Source organism: Ornithodoros turicata, chromosome 3 (assembly GCF_037126465.1).
Source record: "Ornithodoros turicata isolate Travis chromosome 3, ASM3712646v1, whole genome shotgun sequence".
NCBI lineage: Eukaryota > Metazoa > Arthropoda > Arachnida > Ixodida > Argasidae > Ornithodoros > Ornithodoros turicata.
The window spans coordinates 26,318,334-26,335,968 of record NC_088203.1 but is presented as its reverse complement, the minus strand read 5'-3'; the positions used below and the strand labels follow the sequence as shown (position 1 = coordinate 26,335,968).

Here is a 17,635-nt window from a genome sequence, read left to right as displayed (position 1 = left end):
TATGGTGTAAAACAGGTGGTCCGCTTTGACGTGGGCTCGTTGGGATTTTTTTTTTCGGACAGACATGTCTGATCAGGCAGAACAGTTTATTTTTGGTATACGTTTTAATACCAGCGGCCTCGATGACCCAGAAAACATGATTTACAACCCCAAACTGCGGGAGCTTTGACGTAAAACAGATGGCTCGAACATGTTGTGACATGCAGTCGGCTCATCCTCAAAAGCCCGATGACTCGAAGAACGTGATTTACAACCATGCGGAAACAAACGAGCATTGATATAAAACTGATGGCCCCAACGGCACGAACCGGGAGGGGTATATTACGCGCATGTGTTCCGGCTATCTAGTTTTCTGTGCGGATGGCGCTCACCACGGTAAGTTGAGCTATTCTTTGTCGACATGGGGTAGATTTGTAAACCTGGAAGGTGCGCGATATCTTGATGTGTCCATATGTCGGGGCATGTTGAGCCCCTGCGTCGCGATCATGCGCAGATCATGCATTCAAAATTGTGTTGCGTGTGTAGATACGGCGTGTGAGGTGAAAAATTGCGCGAGCTCTCCACGCGGCCAGAAATTCGTGTTGATATTGCTGTACAGCGTCGCGTGACAAGCTTATGAATTTATGTGGCGTGAAACCTGTCATATTTGTAACTGTGATGCTTTTAAGGTGAGCGCATGAGATGAACTTGTTCATAATGCGACGAGCATTGCACATTTTGTGTGATCACCTTGAACTTATATTTCTAATGGTGCTTCTTACTGCTCAGTAGTGCTCTGTTTAGAAGGAACGCGTGCCTGGTGTGTTGCGTGAAATATACGCTGGCTATGTTTGTGGTGCACGCACAGAATGTTCTGGGAGAGCTCTGAAGGGAATCTGAAATTGTGTTTCTTTATACTCCGCTTGTGTTGAGTCTTCTTTTTAAGATTGAGTACGTGCGAAGCTTCACTGCATAGCACCAACCACTATGGATTTACTCGATCGGTTTGTTTAATAAGCGCCGGAGCGTCGAAGTATCAGTGAGAGAAACATTCTTGAGCTTCACCGCATAGCATCACTATGCTTTGCCATTCTGCTTGATTTAATTATTTTTTTATGCTAAAGTGCAACGCACACTATCGAAAACAAAAATGATCCTAAACTTCACTGCTCTACAGGGTTTCTTGATCGATCAACATTCAAATTGTTTTTCTCTAACGAGCTTCTCTGCACAGCAACAACTATCGATGCTTTCTCGGTCATGTGCTTCTTCCTGCTCAACTTTTTTTTATTTCGAACGCGTGCGGGCTTCGCTGCTTAGCATCACGATGATTTTTTTGCGGTCGGCTTAATAAACATCGAAATGTTTTTTGTTGTGGGGACGTATCTGTGACAAAATTCGTTCTTAAGGTTTAAAGAATGAACGCGCTTCACTCCATAGCATCATTTGTGGATTTTCTTTGCCATTCTGCTTGGTAAACATTGAAATCAATTTTTATGTTGAACTGCAAAGCACACACTATATATGAGAAAAAACAATCCTAAGCTTGTTCCCAGGAGTGGGCTTCATCTAACGCACGCATGTAACCAGGTGAAGCCAACTTTACTCGTGCCCTATGTAGATGGATAGAGTGCGTTTTGAGGTGTGTACATCGTACACTGAATACGTTTTCTTATTTGCCATTATGCTACGAGTAGTACTGTGGGCTATGAGTAGTAGTGTGAACAGCAGGAGGCGGCGATATGTTGATGAAGCTGTTTTACTCATGTTCTGTGTTGTTCAGCCTTCCAACGCTGGGTTTTAGAAGTATGAACAAGTTGGACAGAAATGAGTCACCAATGCAGTTAGAATGCAACTTTTTTCACACTCGCGTCGCAGCTGCCCAGCGAAACACGATCGACAGCCTCAGCCTTCTTTGCAAAGAGGGCACAAGTATCGAGGCCGGCGGCATCTATTGAATATGTGGAACCTTCTTTGGCGCCGTCAGAGCATGCGCAGAAGCATTGTGAACCAATGAGCAGCAGGGTGGGAAGTGAGCGGCATGCAGTTAGCATGGGCCAATACCATTTGGAGCCTACGAGGGAGCTCCAGAGATGACCGTCTAGAAATGTGAACCAATTGGGTAGAAAGTTCCAATAACCACAGCTAAACTTAGCGCATCTGGAGGTGAGTGACCAATGAGCGGCTTGGACCAATAGCAGTTGAGTGAGTGACCACTTGCAGTTAGATGAACCAATAGCAATTGGAATCTGCTGAGGGAGCTGAGTGACCGGCTACCAATGAATGCAGAGATGACCGCATAGAATTATGGACCAATGAATGGACCGATACATGAGTGATCAATGATCTCTCTGATGCAGTCGACCAATCCACAGCTAGACACTGTTGTACCAAGTGAAGCTTGTAACCAACAATTGTCGTGCCTTGTCTGAAGCCACTGCCTGGTACCGGACCGGCTTAGGAGCGGCATATGCATGCTAGCCAATCACTGTTCAGTAGGCTTAGCGTGGACCAATCAGGGCCAGCCATCGGTAGGCTTAGAATGGACGAATCGATGTGAAGGGCCAATCGGTAGGCTTAGTGTGGTTCGGCTTAGAAGTCTGGATCAGTAGGTTTAGAATGGACCAATCAGCATGAAGTAGGCAGAGTTGGTAAAGAGTTGCGCCATCTGGTGGCACTCTAACGAGGTAAGTTTGGACATCTGAGATAGAGCCACAGAGGGGCCACTGCCGAGCGCGCCATCTGGTGGGCACTAATGAAGACTATGTTAGTCAGCCAATCAGTGGGCTTGTAACGGGTCAATCGGTAGGCTAAGATAGGGGACGGCCAATCAGAGCGAAATTTTTTTGAATGGCTGTATGCCTGAATGCTTTGTACTCCTTTAAATCAAATCAGTCGTGAGTGAGCTGATTTCTTGTGCGTCTCTCTGTTTTTCGTTGTGTATTTGGCTGCTCTACACTCTTAAAAATGAATTTCCCCGCATAGCATGCTCCTAGCCAACCATTATCTCGAATGATATCGTTATCTGCCCTGATTTGTTGAAAACGGGGGCGTACGCCTTTTTTGTGGCACTTATGCTGTTCATAATTGTCACAAAAAAGGCGTACGCCTTCCGTTTTCAACAAATTAGGGCAGATAACGATATCATTCGAGATAATGGTTGGCTAGGAGCGTGCTATGCGGTGAAGTTCATTTTTAAGAGTGTAGGTCATGGATGCAGACGACGTCATGACGCGACTGCATGTAGCAGGTTGCAGTTCGCGGTATCCCCTGTACCAATACCTTGCTGAGCGCATTGTGAGCGCGATTTTATTCTTTATACCGCAACACGTCGAACTAAAGGTTCAACAGTAATTTCGTCCCACTTTAAAACACAGTTCGCAATACAAGTATGCAACAGGTCGCTATATATATACCTGTATTGCAAACTATGATTGCTGACAGACATAGCGTGAAAATTGGGGAACTACATGTTAAAGTGGGATGAAATTACTGGGGTTTTCATTTCAACTTCAACAAATTCGGGATTAAAAGTGGGGTAGTTTTGCGGACACGCGTTAGTTTTCTCAGGTTAGGTTAGGTAAGGCACGGCCACTTGCGCGCGTCGCTTCACTCCGGCCTACCGCTATCGTCGAGATTCCTATGACGGCGGAGTTTCGTTTTGGAGCCGCGAGGGGCGTCACGCATCGCGGCGACCAGACGACTTAGCGCATTCAAGAAAGCTGCGGTCTTGTGCCTCGAAGCCTCGTTGACATGTTTTATTTTTTACTTACTTTTTTTTTTGTGACTAAGACTTTTCTGACAACGGTACCGTGCTTGACCAGCACATGGCTCAGGAGGTGTGCCGAATGCGCTTACGGATGATAATGCCTCTCACGAGCACATGTCTAAGTCAATGAGTGCATGCTTTTTTTTTTTTGTACCGTCATTGTGTATTGCCAATAGGAGTACCTAGAAATTATAGTTGTCATTACATATGTCAGTTTCAGGGCTTCATGTTTTCATTGAGGATCTTTAGTTCATATGAGATATTTCCCTTATAATCTCATTACCTTTCTTGTAAGTGGCTTATGTAGCAGCTCAGGACACGTTGGATACAACGAGCAATTGGGCTAGTTGGTGCGAATGCATAATGAAGTAAACACGACGCAAAAGACAAATGGACGGAGGAACAGACCGGACGCTCGTCCTGTCTGTTCCTCCGTCCCTTTGTCTTTTGCGTCGTGTTTACTTCATTATGCACGTTGGACAGTTTCGTCTAAATTCACTCTCCTGTACTATGTACTACAAGGATTAAAGAGCAATAGACAGGTCGGGCAAAGCTCAGTTCCTCCATCTCTACTTTGAGCCGCTGTGGATCAGCGGTTTCACCGCCAGTGTTTTCACACCAGTTTCCACCGCAACACTATCCAACAAATTTCTGCAACGTTGATCTTGATGGTAGATTGAGCAGCTGCCGTCTCCGTGTCGTTTATGAAGCTCTAGGGATGAAGCTCCGTCTATGACGCCCCTCTACATTATGAGACACAACATCGGCTTCGGCACCATGTTGGGCACTCAGTGTCGGTCGCACGTTGCATGCTTCTTCATGTGACTACGCGCACAAGTTTGCCTGGTTCCGCAGTCTGTTTATGGGAAGGGTATGCAGGAAAAACCGATGGGACCGCTAGGCAGCAGAGTCCTTTTTCCTCGTGGCCTGAAGTCGTCGTCTTTGAAGTGCTGGGAACAAACCACCGCGCGTAAGGCTGTCACACAGCGCGTACCCTTTCGCTCACCTTCGCGCGATATTGCATTGAGCCATGCATCACGAACTGCCTGGTTTTACGGTATTTCGTGGTACGATAACCCTGAACTTGTGCTCTATGTTGACGGACACAGCGGCACCGAACAGTTTTTCGGCATATTCTGCACCATCCTCAACGAGGATCACTGCTGCCACGCTTCATTTATGTCGTACGTGACTTAAGTAACCGTCAGGCACAAGCAGGCTCCGCGAATCTCAAAACGAAGCACTGAATACGGGCAGCACGTGATGAAAACCAGCTGATATGCGCTTCATCCCCGTCCGCCCGTCCGCGTTGTGCAGCGCCCCCGCGGCGGAATGCCGAAACTCTACAATCACAGCTCCCCTTTTGTTTCCCTAAAGGCGGGGAGGGAGTGTGCGACAAACTGGTGGCGCCGTGATGCGGCCTCCGGAGAAAGTACCTTGCGTGATAGCCGCCGGGTAGACTTTGTTTACATGTGATTTGCGGGTGTCTTTTTTTGCCACACTGAAACTGTTGCATAGCTAACTGTGCCAGCACCTAAAAGAACTCTTCATTAGGGACCTGATGTTTCATTTCTCGTGATTTCTATGCTTCCAATACCACCGAGGGCACTAGACTCGCAGCGAATAGCGTTTGTGACGCGCGTTCGGCCATTGCATGAGGTGTGCACAACATATTCTATTTCTTTTGTTCTAGTTTCAATGAAACTGAATGAGGACCTGCAAAATGATCAATGATTTACAGTTGCCACTTTCGTGACGGTGAAACGCCGCTGGATCGTGATATTGATTGAGGTGTTTCATCGCCAGTGCCCAGAGCCGATATTGCTCCCGGTAATCTGGTTGACGAGTCTCACAGTGAGAACGGAAGTTCTACGTTGTCCAAAAGGTTTAGTTTTAGTATTTACGCTCCAACATTTCACAGCTGTCGTGCCTCAAGCCTACGGCGGTAGCCGAGGTAAAAACTCAAATAATTTCTTCTTTGAGGATCTCTTTAGCGTTATTGTATCTGAAGAGTACTAGAAAAACTGCAGTACAAGTTTAGACAATATGTTGCGACCTCACATGATTATTTGTATGGATAAAACGGACGCACGATGTCGATTTCAGTGACGAAGCTCTCAGCTTGTATCAGCTCTCAGGATGCAAGAAACGTTCCGCCACTACGTGCGGTTGGCAACGCGTCACCATCGCCATCCTCAGCTTCGAGCCATTATGAGTCGTCACCACTCTTCTTTTACCCAAGCGATCCAGACACAACGTGGTCTTATTCCGAAACACAAGCCACATGCATTACCAGATATCCCAACATGGGTCCTGCAGCCTCCTGACGTAAGAACTAGTGTGCCTGGACTCCCGGGAAAGAAGGATATACCAACGCATGTTCTTCGTCAGTTCAGTCTTGAGCTACTAAACAGCTCCGCAGGCAGGATGCAGATTTTCACGGATGCCTCTACGACATCATCCGGCTCCTCGTGTGCATTTGTTATCCCGGAGGCGAATATTGAGAGAGCGGTGCGGCTGTCTCACGTCACCTCTGCAACGGCCGCTGAACTTTATGGAGTCCTCTTGGCAATAAGTTTCATCAACTCACAATCTTCAGCTGCTCGCTGGACCATCTATAGCGACTCAAAATGTGCGTTACAGACCCTAGCTACCATGTTTACTACGGGATCTCTGGCGACACCAGCACAAGATGTCTTACACGCACACCATGCAGCAGTTTTAAAAGGTCATGACATCCAAATGCAGTGGATCCCTAGCCACTGTGGCATTGCAGGTAACGAGGCTGTGGACGCTGCTGCACGCCGGGCTCTTCAACTAAGGCGCGCCCAGGTGTTGCCCATTTATTTCACCAAGGGTGACGCGGGGCGAATGCTGAACGAGTTAAAACAAAGAATGTGCAATACCTCCTGGTTAACAGGATCGGCTCGGGATTCGCTTCTGTATAAGGTCGACCCAGGGTTACGCTTTCGAGTACCACCTTCCTTTACGCGACAAACGACAACTGTACTACATAGGCTACGGCTCAATGTACCGCACAGCGCACGTCTCCTCTTCAAAATCGGAAAGCGAGACTCCCCGAACTGTAGTGAGTGTGGCGTTGTAGAGGATGTAGAACACATCCTTCTCGGGTGTCAGAAGTACGTCGATGCTCGAAGGGCATTAGAGACAAGCCTCTCTCGTTTGGACTCCCGAGCCTTCGACATCACGAAACTATTAGGTCCTCCTTCGTCCGACAAGGCGCTAAGGGCACTTGAAGACTTTTTGCATGCAACCGGGCTTATGGACATCCTATGACACGGTGAACGTGTGATGTGTCCTGTGTGTGCCCCCGGTGATTCCGCCACTTTACTCTAACTTGGGCGCAGCTCTTGAACTTTTGACCTACATGTTGAACTCAATTATCATCTCTGTTCGTCTCTGGACATCATCCTTTTGCGTTTTCATCATCTCATCATCAGATTGAACTTTCTGTATTAAGTGTACTGGGGTAGCCAGTTTGACTTCGTCGAAACTTACATCCCCATTTTTTTCTTTATTCACATCACATCACATCACATCACATCACAGTGACGAAGCTATGTGTGTGCAAAGAGGACGAAATGAATACAAGACTCAGTCAAAAACATATTACAAGTGGCTGGAATCAGATAAATAAACGTATATAGCCTTCGCTAGCAAGCCAGATTTTGTGAGGAGTCAAGTAACTATCCTCTCGACGTATCACTAACAGGTGTTTTGACCAGACAGACGCGAGTAGCAGTTGTTCTTCCGCACTGTTAGATACATTATAAATACGGTGGTTGATTCTGTGCAGTTTGCCTCCATTCTCTTCGTTCGCGCCCCAGAAAGGTTCCACATTATTTGCACTTCGAAAATTAGCCCTTCTAATTACGGCGGTCGCCACGCAAGCTACGGTTCCACTGAGAATGCATAGAACGGACGGCGTGGTATCACGTCGGATACTTCCAAGACCTCCACTGGCGGCGCTGTCGCGACGGAGCAACGCGCCCCCTTTAGGTGTCGCACGGTCCCTATAGCCTCGATTTGAGCAGCAGCAGCAGAGCAACAGCAGCGGAGTAGCAGAGCTGCAGCGACACGAGCGGTCCCATAGCACTGGACGAGAGCAGCAGCACTGCCGAGCTGCAGAAATTCCCTGCTGCTCCCGTATCCGAATTTTTGGTTGCTATGCTGCCCTGTTGCTCTGCAGCTTGAGCAGCCGGTCTCGCAAGCCTATCAGGAGGTTGGTTGGTATTGTTTTCGTTCGACGGTGTTTAGCGTTAGCAGGGCGGTGAGTGACGGCAGAAGGTTTGTGTCTGGTTGTTCTGTGATTTGATTCTGAAGACCTGGACACGCTTGTGATTGCCAGTAGTTTGGAGCGAGTGTTCAATCATCGGGACTGCGTGAAGTGCGCTTTCAGGACATAATTCAGTTCATAAAGTTCAATAAAGTGTTCGACCGAATCTACGTGATACGTATGTTGTGTACCAGAGTTGTAGGAAACATGCTCGCTTGTTTTCTGGAAAGTACCTGACAACCTAATACCTTGACCTGATAACGAACAAGCAAATTACTCTCACGTTCATGCTGTGTGAAAACCATACCGACCACATTTCTTGTGAGTGTCGACGACTGGCGAGCTAGGTTGTTGTAAATGAAACTGACCTTTGAAAAGGGTTAGATAGGGATAGACAATGTTCAGACAACAAAACAAGTTCAATAGAGATAGATAATGAACCCATTCCTTGTGAAAACAGGCAGAAAGCAGTGAAGACTGGCAGAAGGGGCCTTTGTTTTCGTTAGACAATTTTATTTCACTAAGAGCAACGTACGCATTTGACAGTCACAGTAAATCAAAATATCGAATACTGGTAACGGGGCGATATTTATACAACAAAATCCCGTAGAAGAATCTCCACACAACATAGCAAGGACTGTTCTGCACAGCAGTGGGACGAACCTACGTTGAATGTCACGAAACCGACAACACATAAACGAAGAGTCAATCAGGTAATACGAGGCTCAGACCACCACCACACTCATCTCAAAGCCCACTTATGAGCTACAGGTCCACAACATATCTTTCACACAAATGCCTTTCACCTAGGACTGCGTTCCTAGGTATGTGTACTAAAAGGCTTAGCTGCTGCGCACGCCTTCCAAATGTGCGAAATGTAAACAATGTGTTTTGTTTTGTGTTTCCTAAGCCGCTGCTGCCGCTAATTCAAAACGAAGCTATGGGACGCCTCCAGCCGCAGAGCAGCGGCAGCAGAGAGCTGCTCTGCTGCCACGTTGCCGTGTTGCTGCTGCCGCACCGCTGCTGCTTTGCTTCTGCTGCTTGCATAAAGGTATGCGACCCGGCCCTAATACGGCGGCAGGACGGAGCGAAGCGATACGCACAAGTGGCCGTGGGTAAGGTTAGGTGAGGTTGGGTGAGCCTTTGTGCTGTACTAGACAGAAGGAATAAAATCGCCCACACCACGCGCTCAGTAAGGCATTGGCACAGGGGATGCTGCGAACTGCAGGCTCCATTCAAATTCAGTTGGAAGCAAGCAGACAAAAAGATACCGTAAAAAGTAGGTACCCAAATGCGCCACTACACGGCGTTCCATCCATCCAGTATACAGGGCCCGCGTTCCCGAAATATGCGGACTACTGCGCTCGTCACAGTATACTTACCGTGGACTAGCTACGAGAAACGACCGACCATAAAGAGAGAAAGGTAACAAAACCCTACAGGAAGCCCTTAATTACGACAGAAGATTGCCTCCTATTACGGGTGCATGAGAGGAGAGGCGTGAGGCTGTACGCTCAGTATCTCGTTGACGGATGAGCTAGAGATTGCTGCGGAATAGTCTTTCTTGTGCTCCTACTTATGACCTCCAGGCAGATCTATGTCAGCGTTTTGCTATCATACAGCCCAAATCTTATTATCTTTGTTGCTTTTGTCTTCCGCTAACGAGGGCATGCCATACGGATAAGTATAGACGCAAGCGAAATGAAATATGTGGGCCGTTATTCGTAAACATTTCTTGTGTAGCAAGTCCAGAAGTGGCATCTCTCCGCCGGAATGCATCGGCGTCTGGTGTCCCATAAACGTGCGGTCGTTCGTATGCCCACATCGTCAAGGCCAAGAGTGCCGGTAAGGACTCGTTGGCATGTTAGTTTCCGTAGAGATAGCGTGGCTTTTGACGGCCTAGCTGTGTAATGGCTGCTGGACAATACGAGAGCATGAGCTTCAACGTCCAGCCATTAACGCGTCCTAATTTTGCATGAAATGCAAGCACCGATAGGGTGAATGGCACAATTGGCATTGTGTGGTGCTTGGCTCAGGAAGCGGGATGTGTGATATCGACAAGACGCTCACGACGGGACCAGGAACAGTTGATGTTCTTCTCAAACCCTGTCTTGAAGATCGCGGTACAACAAAGAGGTTCCGTAGGTTGGAGTGCATTAAGGTCGTTCAGGCACTTCAGGGATATGAAATCTCACAAGAGAGAGGCCTTTAATTCGTAACGATTAACACGTGATCCTATTGAGTACGCAACATTGTAGAGGATAGAATGTGAGCATTCTATTTACGTTAAACCCTGTGCAGACACTCTTTCAGTCACCTACGTCTGAAGAGGTCAAGATCACACCTATTCTACGCAATCAAGCCTTCATCAAGCCTGAGCTTTACACCGCCGGAAACTCTGTTCAAGCTGGAGTAAATACTCAAGTCCTGCAATGGTTAAACCACGCGTTCGAAGAAGACAACGGAAGACAACAATACTTGGACGTCGGATGTGCGTGTGGCAGCTTCACGCGACGCTTCCTTCTTGAAAGGTGCATGCCTTGCAAACGACTAGTTGGCATCGATATCTCTTATGATATGATAAGATATGCCCGTGAGCATTCGTGGCACCCAAGGATAGTATATGAAGCCCTGGACATCTGCGGCGACGTGTCTTGGCTGATCAAGAAATATGGCAGGTTCCGACGTGTGTACTCCTTCTTCACGCTTCACTGGGTCAGGGACCAAGCCAGTGCGCTGAGGAATATCGCTGATCTCATGACAGTTGGTGGAGAGTGCCTGTTGGAATATATTGGGAGTTCGGTGGTATTCGATGTCTGGAGGGAGCTTGCAAAGATGCAGCGCTGGAGATCGTGCGCTAAGGTAGGTCCTGTCGAAGGTTGCCATGGACACGCTACACTCTCACGAAAGAAGCGGATACATTTACGTTTACATCCAATCTTACCCTTACTAAGCGTAAATTTTGACAAAATGGCTGACGCTGTATCCGTCAAGCTGTGTTTTATTCCTACAGTACCCGTAAACGCACCCGCTGTAAGCGTAAAGGGCGGAGTTCTATGCGTAAATGGCACAGGGAATACGATTTAGTCTTATATTCTGACGGATAGGATTTCGCTTTGATGGATAAACTGAGCCTTCGCGTTGCAATATCAGTCCTTTACACCTATATTGACGTATATTGTTCTTGATTTGTCCTGCCTTCTGAGAACGCGCACGTATGTAGTGTCGTGTGTAAACTGCAAGGCGTCTTTTGTCTTTTGCTTGGATAACCGACACTCTCGTGGCTTTTGGCGTCTCATGGCCTCACATCATGCATCGTCCAACAGCAATGTAAGTTGTCACATTTTGGGTTCGGTGTCTTGAGTTTCATTAAATTTCACGGACTTAATTTGTGTCAAACGTATGGCAGGGAGAAATGGCCATCGAACGAGACAACTTGGCAGGATTTTGTGGGCCAAGTACGTGGACGCTGCCGAAACAGTTGTGATTGTTCCGGCTATCTCCACGCTCCAAATTCATATGCGTACGCCCATTGTCCACCGGGCTGGTGCCTTATGTGTGGCCATCTACAAGCAGACCATGTTGTTATAGGTGAGACACTTTTCTCTTTTGGTTTTTCCGTTGTGCGTTTCCCGCCGTTGAAGCACCTGTGTTAACGATTCCTTATTTACTTCTTATAATAGCAGTTCAAATGATTATTGCAGATTATAGCACAGCACGATGCAGATGTGTTGACAGGAAGCAAATGTGATTCTTCTGACTTGTAAAGACCGGCCACAATTTTTTTTAATAATATAGTGGTGGTGGTAGTGGCAGTGCAAACACGTGTGTAATGCTATTTCATAGAGAGCTAAAACGATTTATGCGTGTAACAATATTCAGTTAAATGTTATGTTAAAGGACGAAAGAGTTTCCAGTATGGTAAGTGGTTTTACAGTCCATGTTACGTCTGTGACTATTTCATGTGGGAGGTGGCTGCGGGGATGGACTGAGATCTGGCGAACATCACCTTATCGGCATGATTTATTACGGCCCTACCATATTTTCGAGATTAGCTTCCTCATTTAAACACTTAGAACGGTATCAGTTCTCAGGTATATACTGCTGCACAGACATGTGTAGCCATATGACAATAGCATCAAGCATAATGTACTTTTAACCAGTACACTTCTATTCTAACTTCTAATTAACTTCTATTTTAAGCATCCCCAGGAACAGGAGACGTTCCTCGTAGCCATGCTCCACTGCACAATACATCGCATGCACACTCAGCTGCATTAGGTCGTGCTCCTGCAATTTGTACTGTATACAACTCATTGTTGAAGAAAGTTTACAAGACTGCTCTGTCACACATATACATGTAGCCTGTATACAGCCCACCCGTAGAAGTGACTTGTAAGTTGTGATTGCTTCATCTATAATGCTCTGTAACTACATGCAGTTTTATTTTCGCAATAGGCGATGGACCTGTAGTGGGACCTGGGATTGTTGCCGTCAAGCCACAGGCTGGTATGATCTTTTCAAGCAGTTTCATGCCACCTACTCACCTTTGCCACCATCTAGTGATATGTTACAGTGCAATATGTAACTGTGTTTATGTTAAAATAAAAACGTAGTAAAAGTACTGGATACTCTCATGGATTTTACTCATAGAGCTTGGTACAACCATAGGTTCTTTATGTGGAATTCCAGATGTAAGAGCTTGACGTCTAATATAAATGTCAACTGCTAATTCCTAAAATAAGAGTTAAAAAAACGACTACATTTTTTTACCTTTACTATCAGTAAACGCAGTAAGCCAGAGTTCATGACGCATAGAGTAAGTGTAAAAAAGCGCATCATGTTTTACGCTTACTATCCGTTTTTTTCGTGAGAGTGTATTGGCACGTAGTGTTGAAAGCTCAGGTTCACAGGTGACCAGCAGGGTTGTTATTGGTGTAGTATAGCGTTGCCATTGACGGCATTGAACGGACAACGCGGAAGCGTTCGTTTACGTACACTGTTCGCGCGACCCTAATAGCTATCTGAACCCTTGCACTCAACCCCGCCCCCCCTCCCGTAAAGGTAACTTAAACTTCTCATTTATTGCTACGTGTAACTGACGTGAAACCTTTAAATTCGCAGGTCCTAGAAGGAACCATACCTTATAGCCATTACGTCGAGGACCAACGGTCTTACATCGAAACGCTTCTTCATCAATCTGCTTTGAAGCCGCACACATGTGAAGTGCTCCGGCGAGAGATAAACATGCCCGTGCATGTCCTGAAGGGTAAGGTTACTACATGCGGTTACGACAGTTATAGAGATTTTACTGCTACAAAACGGCAAAGCATGTCGACAAAGCACCGTTAAGATCCTTTGTTCTCAGATTATTAAGGATTAATGTTGTTCACATTGCCTTTGGTAGATCGTTTGTGCAATGGGATATTAATTTTTTTGCGAACATAAATTTCACCTTGTTCTTTCCTCAGAAATGTATAAGCCCCTGCTGCCTGTTCCAACGGATATGAGCCGTGAAGATCACAAGGACATACTTGACGACTTTGTCTCGGCAATGGTGTCAGCGTGTGGAAATGAATCCAGGGACTCCGTTATTCTCCGGGCAACGCACTACCTGGTTCATGCTTCGAAGTCCGTTTAGTGAAAAACGAGGGACGACACAAAAATACGAGTATTTCTGTAGGTCGTGCATCACAGACCGTGCATACAGAACGTGAAAATAATACGTCGTAGACTAAAATCGACGCAGTTCATTTGTTTGCCCTTTGACCTGGTCTTCTCTATTTGGGATTTCGCCAGGTTCGTTGATCAAGCTATTAGCTCCATGTTTTATTTTTCTGGAGTCGGTGTATGTCTTACAAGACGAAAAGTATTGGAGCAGCTGGCCCTGACCAACTTTACGTTTTCTTCTTCATCTTATGTAATCCATAGAGGCCCGATAGAAAAATAAATGAGTTAAGAGACTACCTCTAACCACGTGTGCCCAATGCACTGTTTGTAATATTGGAGGTCACATATTAAATACACAGTGACAAAGCCATACTTGCTCTGGAGCACGTTTCTTCATTAACCCTTTGTGGCACATAGCACAAATGACTGCAAGGAAAAATGAGACATTTTTAATGATTTAAGCAAATGATAATGTAATAGAACAAGAACAATAACTATATTCTGACGATGAGGTGGGGAGGTTTTACACGGTAGGAGTGGAACGTTACCCCATAGCTAGGGAGTGTAATGCGAGTGATGACGATGATGAGAGATGACGGTGATGATCGGAGTGGCGATGGCGATCCTGATCGTGATGGTGTGAATGTCCCAGGGCGCTGTCGGGGTCAGAATAAGTCCTTTAGGCCAGTCGCCTCAAAAAACCCAACTACGTGACGTACGCCCGCACTGCAGTGGGCCGCGATGTCCCAAGGGTCAAGGATGCACGATAAGTTGAAGGGGCGGCTGCCAAGGGTGACAAGCTGTAATTGCAGTATACGCATGTCGTTGATATAAGTCCTACAGCGGAGGGGTATGTGATCCACGTTGGCAAGTACACCACACTCGTTGCAGATAGGACTAGCCTCACAGCCTAGCAGGTAGCGATAGAACGGAGTGAAGGCCACGTTCAGACAGGGCGGGAGCGGAGGTGTTCGGGCTGGTGCTCAAGGTACGGGATATTCCTCTAGCTCTGGGTGTCGAATGCGCCCGCAACTATATTGTTTTGACTCAGTTTTGGCTCAGTAACCCTATGCTTCGGAATTTTTACGTTTTGCCGTTTCTCGGCAACGCAATCTCTTTGTCCCCCCCTTTCCCTCGTTCCTCTTCTTTGTTTGTTTGTTTGTTATCATTAAACATATCCCCCCCCCCCCCTTGTCAGTGCCAAGGCTCGCTCCTGGTTTTTTGTTTCATACTACGTTTGCTGTCGCCACTCCTGCCGTCCTTTCCGTCAGCGATTATATAATAGAAGATAAATATCCTCAGTCAGCATAATGTACAGCGGGCATGCCACTCACCTGTAACTCGGGGGGGGGGGGGGGATATATTTATTCAAAGGAAAGGTCTGCCAGACCTGTAACTGCTCACATGAAAAGCCAGTCATTTATTTAACGAGGGAGAGAAGGTTCGTCACGCACCGCACCAAGCTAACCACGTAAAAAAGAAAAGAGAGAAAACGTGATAACAGTTAAAAGGATCACCAATTAATTTTAATTAACGAATTCGTTAATTAACGAGGAAACCAAAATAAACCGAGTATCTCAGAACCCTTAATAACATTATGCCCTAAGTGTGCAATGCACCATTTTTATAAGAAAGTTTGACTAATTTTAAATGAAACGCCCTGCAATAATAGTGAAAACAGAAAATCTCGGAAGTATGATGGTATTCAGAGTGCCATTCGTACCAGCGATACTCGACTAAAAAGAAGTCTGGCATTTGAAATCGATGAAACAGTTTGAAGAATCCTTGTGAAGCTCGTCACGCAGTGCCCGCTATCACCAATCGAAAGGAAATGACCCGTGATAAGTGTTCGCTCGCGCATCTCTCCTGTCCTTCGTTTCAGGTTTCATGCCTCCTCTGACCTATACACGTGTACAAACGTAAAGCTGTCTTACTTACACAACACGTGCTATTAGGCTAAGCGCACTTTAGGGAGACGGGTCCGCGAATCTTGGGAATGTAACAAGTAACGCACGTGCTACATAGACTGCTTTGCACATAGATACACGTTATGCGCACACGTTATGCACACGTTACAGCGCTTAGGACGAATGGGAAAACCTGTACTTGCATCTGTATTTTTTTTTCCTGCGAGGCCTGTTGTTGTGGCCAAGTTGAAGTATCTTACTTCATGTTGTTGATATAAAGTGCATAAATGCTTACCCCATTTCGTAATAAAACATACCAAACGCCCACAAAAATTCCGTAGAACATCACAAAGACCGTGAACTGGAGGCACCAAGGGCACGTTCCCCTGAGAACCAGGGAAAGGGCGCACGGGAGCATACTTAACGCGCCCGTGGAGTACAACAATAACAACAACTACATTAATGACAATGGTATGAAGTGATTCACCGCAACAATTGCGGTACCATACCTCAGTGCATGTGGGTTAATATATGAGTGGGATGACCATGAAGAAGATAAGGCATACACACTCGCAAATTGGACATCACACACGCGGGTGCGTCGTAACTGATGAGGATAGTAGTTCATCCGATCGGCCACCGGAACTGTAATGCTGTGAAGATCACATCTCCGCGTTCATGGCAAAAGCTCTGAGGTCAGAGGAGTTCACCACACACTACAGTACACACCCACACTACACTACCCTACACTCTCCCACACCACACCACACCACATTTACTACATCACAAAGCATATCTTATCTCTTACCACGCTATAGGAATCTGGATTTATTGCGTGCACACCCATGCCAACAAACAAAAAGTTGAATTTTTGTAAATAGGAAATTGGGTAATGCAAAACTATGTTGAAGATCCTTGCAATGTATCAATGTATTTTGCCCGCGTCAAGTGAACTGGTTCTCTTGATGATTGCTCTATTGCTGAATATGTTTGCAATATGTAAAGTGGACTCGTTTTTTTTTTATTATGATCAGAGCCTTTGTCAAGCTCCACCAGAGCTTTTTGCCCGTGGTACCGCCACTATGTGGAAATACATTACATTATTATTATTATTGCTGTTCCTGGGCACATTAATAAAGGTATTATTATTATTATTATTCATGGTGATCAGGCAGTCAAGAATGAGTGGGCAAGTCTCTACTACCAAAACGCGCGTGGTTTGCGTAAGAAGAGTTCGAGCTTTTTCTCAGCTGTGTGTGAGTGCGAATACGATGTCATTTGTCTTTCTGAAACCTGTCTAAATGACTCTATCTCGAACAGCGCTTATTTTCGCGATTGCTATAATGTGTACCGTTCAGATCGCGTTGTTCCTGGGAAAGCTACTCCACGGTGCGGTGGGTGCTCATTGCGGTGTCCAATGTCTTGAAAGTCATTTGTCGCCGCGACTTGGAGCAACACCCGGAGTCGGTACAGATCGAAATTCACCACCTCAATGACCGCAACATACTGGTGGGTGTTCACTACGTCTCACCATTGTGACCCACCAGAACTCTCCCATACCTTCTGTCCCTGGAGCCATTACTTGATAGACACTGTGACATCTCGATGTTAGGTGATTTCAATTTACCTTATTTCGAAGCTCAACAACTTTCCCCAGCCGTTCCTCAACCGTCTTACCCCCCGGTTTAAACCTAGTAAACTGGCTTCGTGACTTTGCCGATTTCTTGTCGCTTTCTTAAGATAACACTGTCCCCAACCATGGGGGGCAATTCCTTAACCCTTGTTTCGATCGCTCGGCCAATTTCACGTCTGTTAGGCCTGCTTCCCCATTTGACTCCGCCGGACAAATATCACCTCCCTTTTGCAGTGTCCGTACCTACTTCGTTCCGTAATCATATTGAAGTATCCGATATTTTCGATCTTCGTCGAGGTGATTCCGTTAGTCTATACAGGGTGTCTCAGTTAAATCCCCGGGCTGAATAATTCCGCAACGGGTGCGCAAGTCGAAGAGCT

The 17,635-nt window shown here is 46.3% G+C and overlaps 1 protein-coding gene across 4 annotated transcripts; it reads left to right on the top strand.

Annotated features, from left to right (window-relative positions):
* The first annotated feature begins 299 nt into the window (after nucleotides 1-299).
* On the top strand, nucleotides 300-16,736 carry LOC135388320 (juvenile hormone acid O-methyltransferase-like). 4 transcript variants are annotated; one of them, XM_064617799.1, is made up of 5 exons: nucleotides 346-375; nucleotides 9,789-9,890; nucleotides 10,359-10,907; nucleotides 13,170-13,314; nucleotides 13,517-16,736. In XM_064617799.1, exons 1-5 carry the CDS (start codon nucleotides 361-363, stop codon nucleotides 13,684-13,686), a joined length of 981 nt encoding a protein of 326 aa, XP_064473869.1. In that variant the 5' UTR covers nucleotides 346-360; the 3' UTR covers nucleotides 13,687-16,736. The 4 variants fall into 4 exon arrangements, with proteins under 4 accessions (XP_064473871.1, XP_064473870.1, XP_064473869.1 ...); XM_064617798.1 differs by having other exon boundaries at nucleotides 10,347-10,907; XM_064617801.1 differs by lacking the exon at nucleotides 9,789-9,890 and having other exon boundaries at nucleotides 300-375.
* Nucleotides 16,737-17,635: the final 899 nt, after the last annotated feature.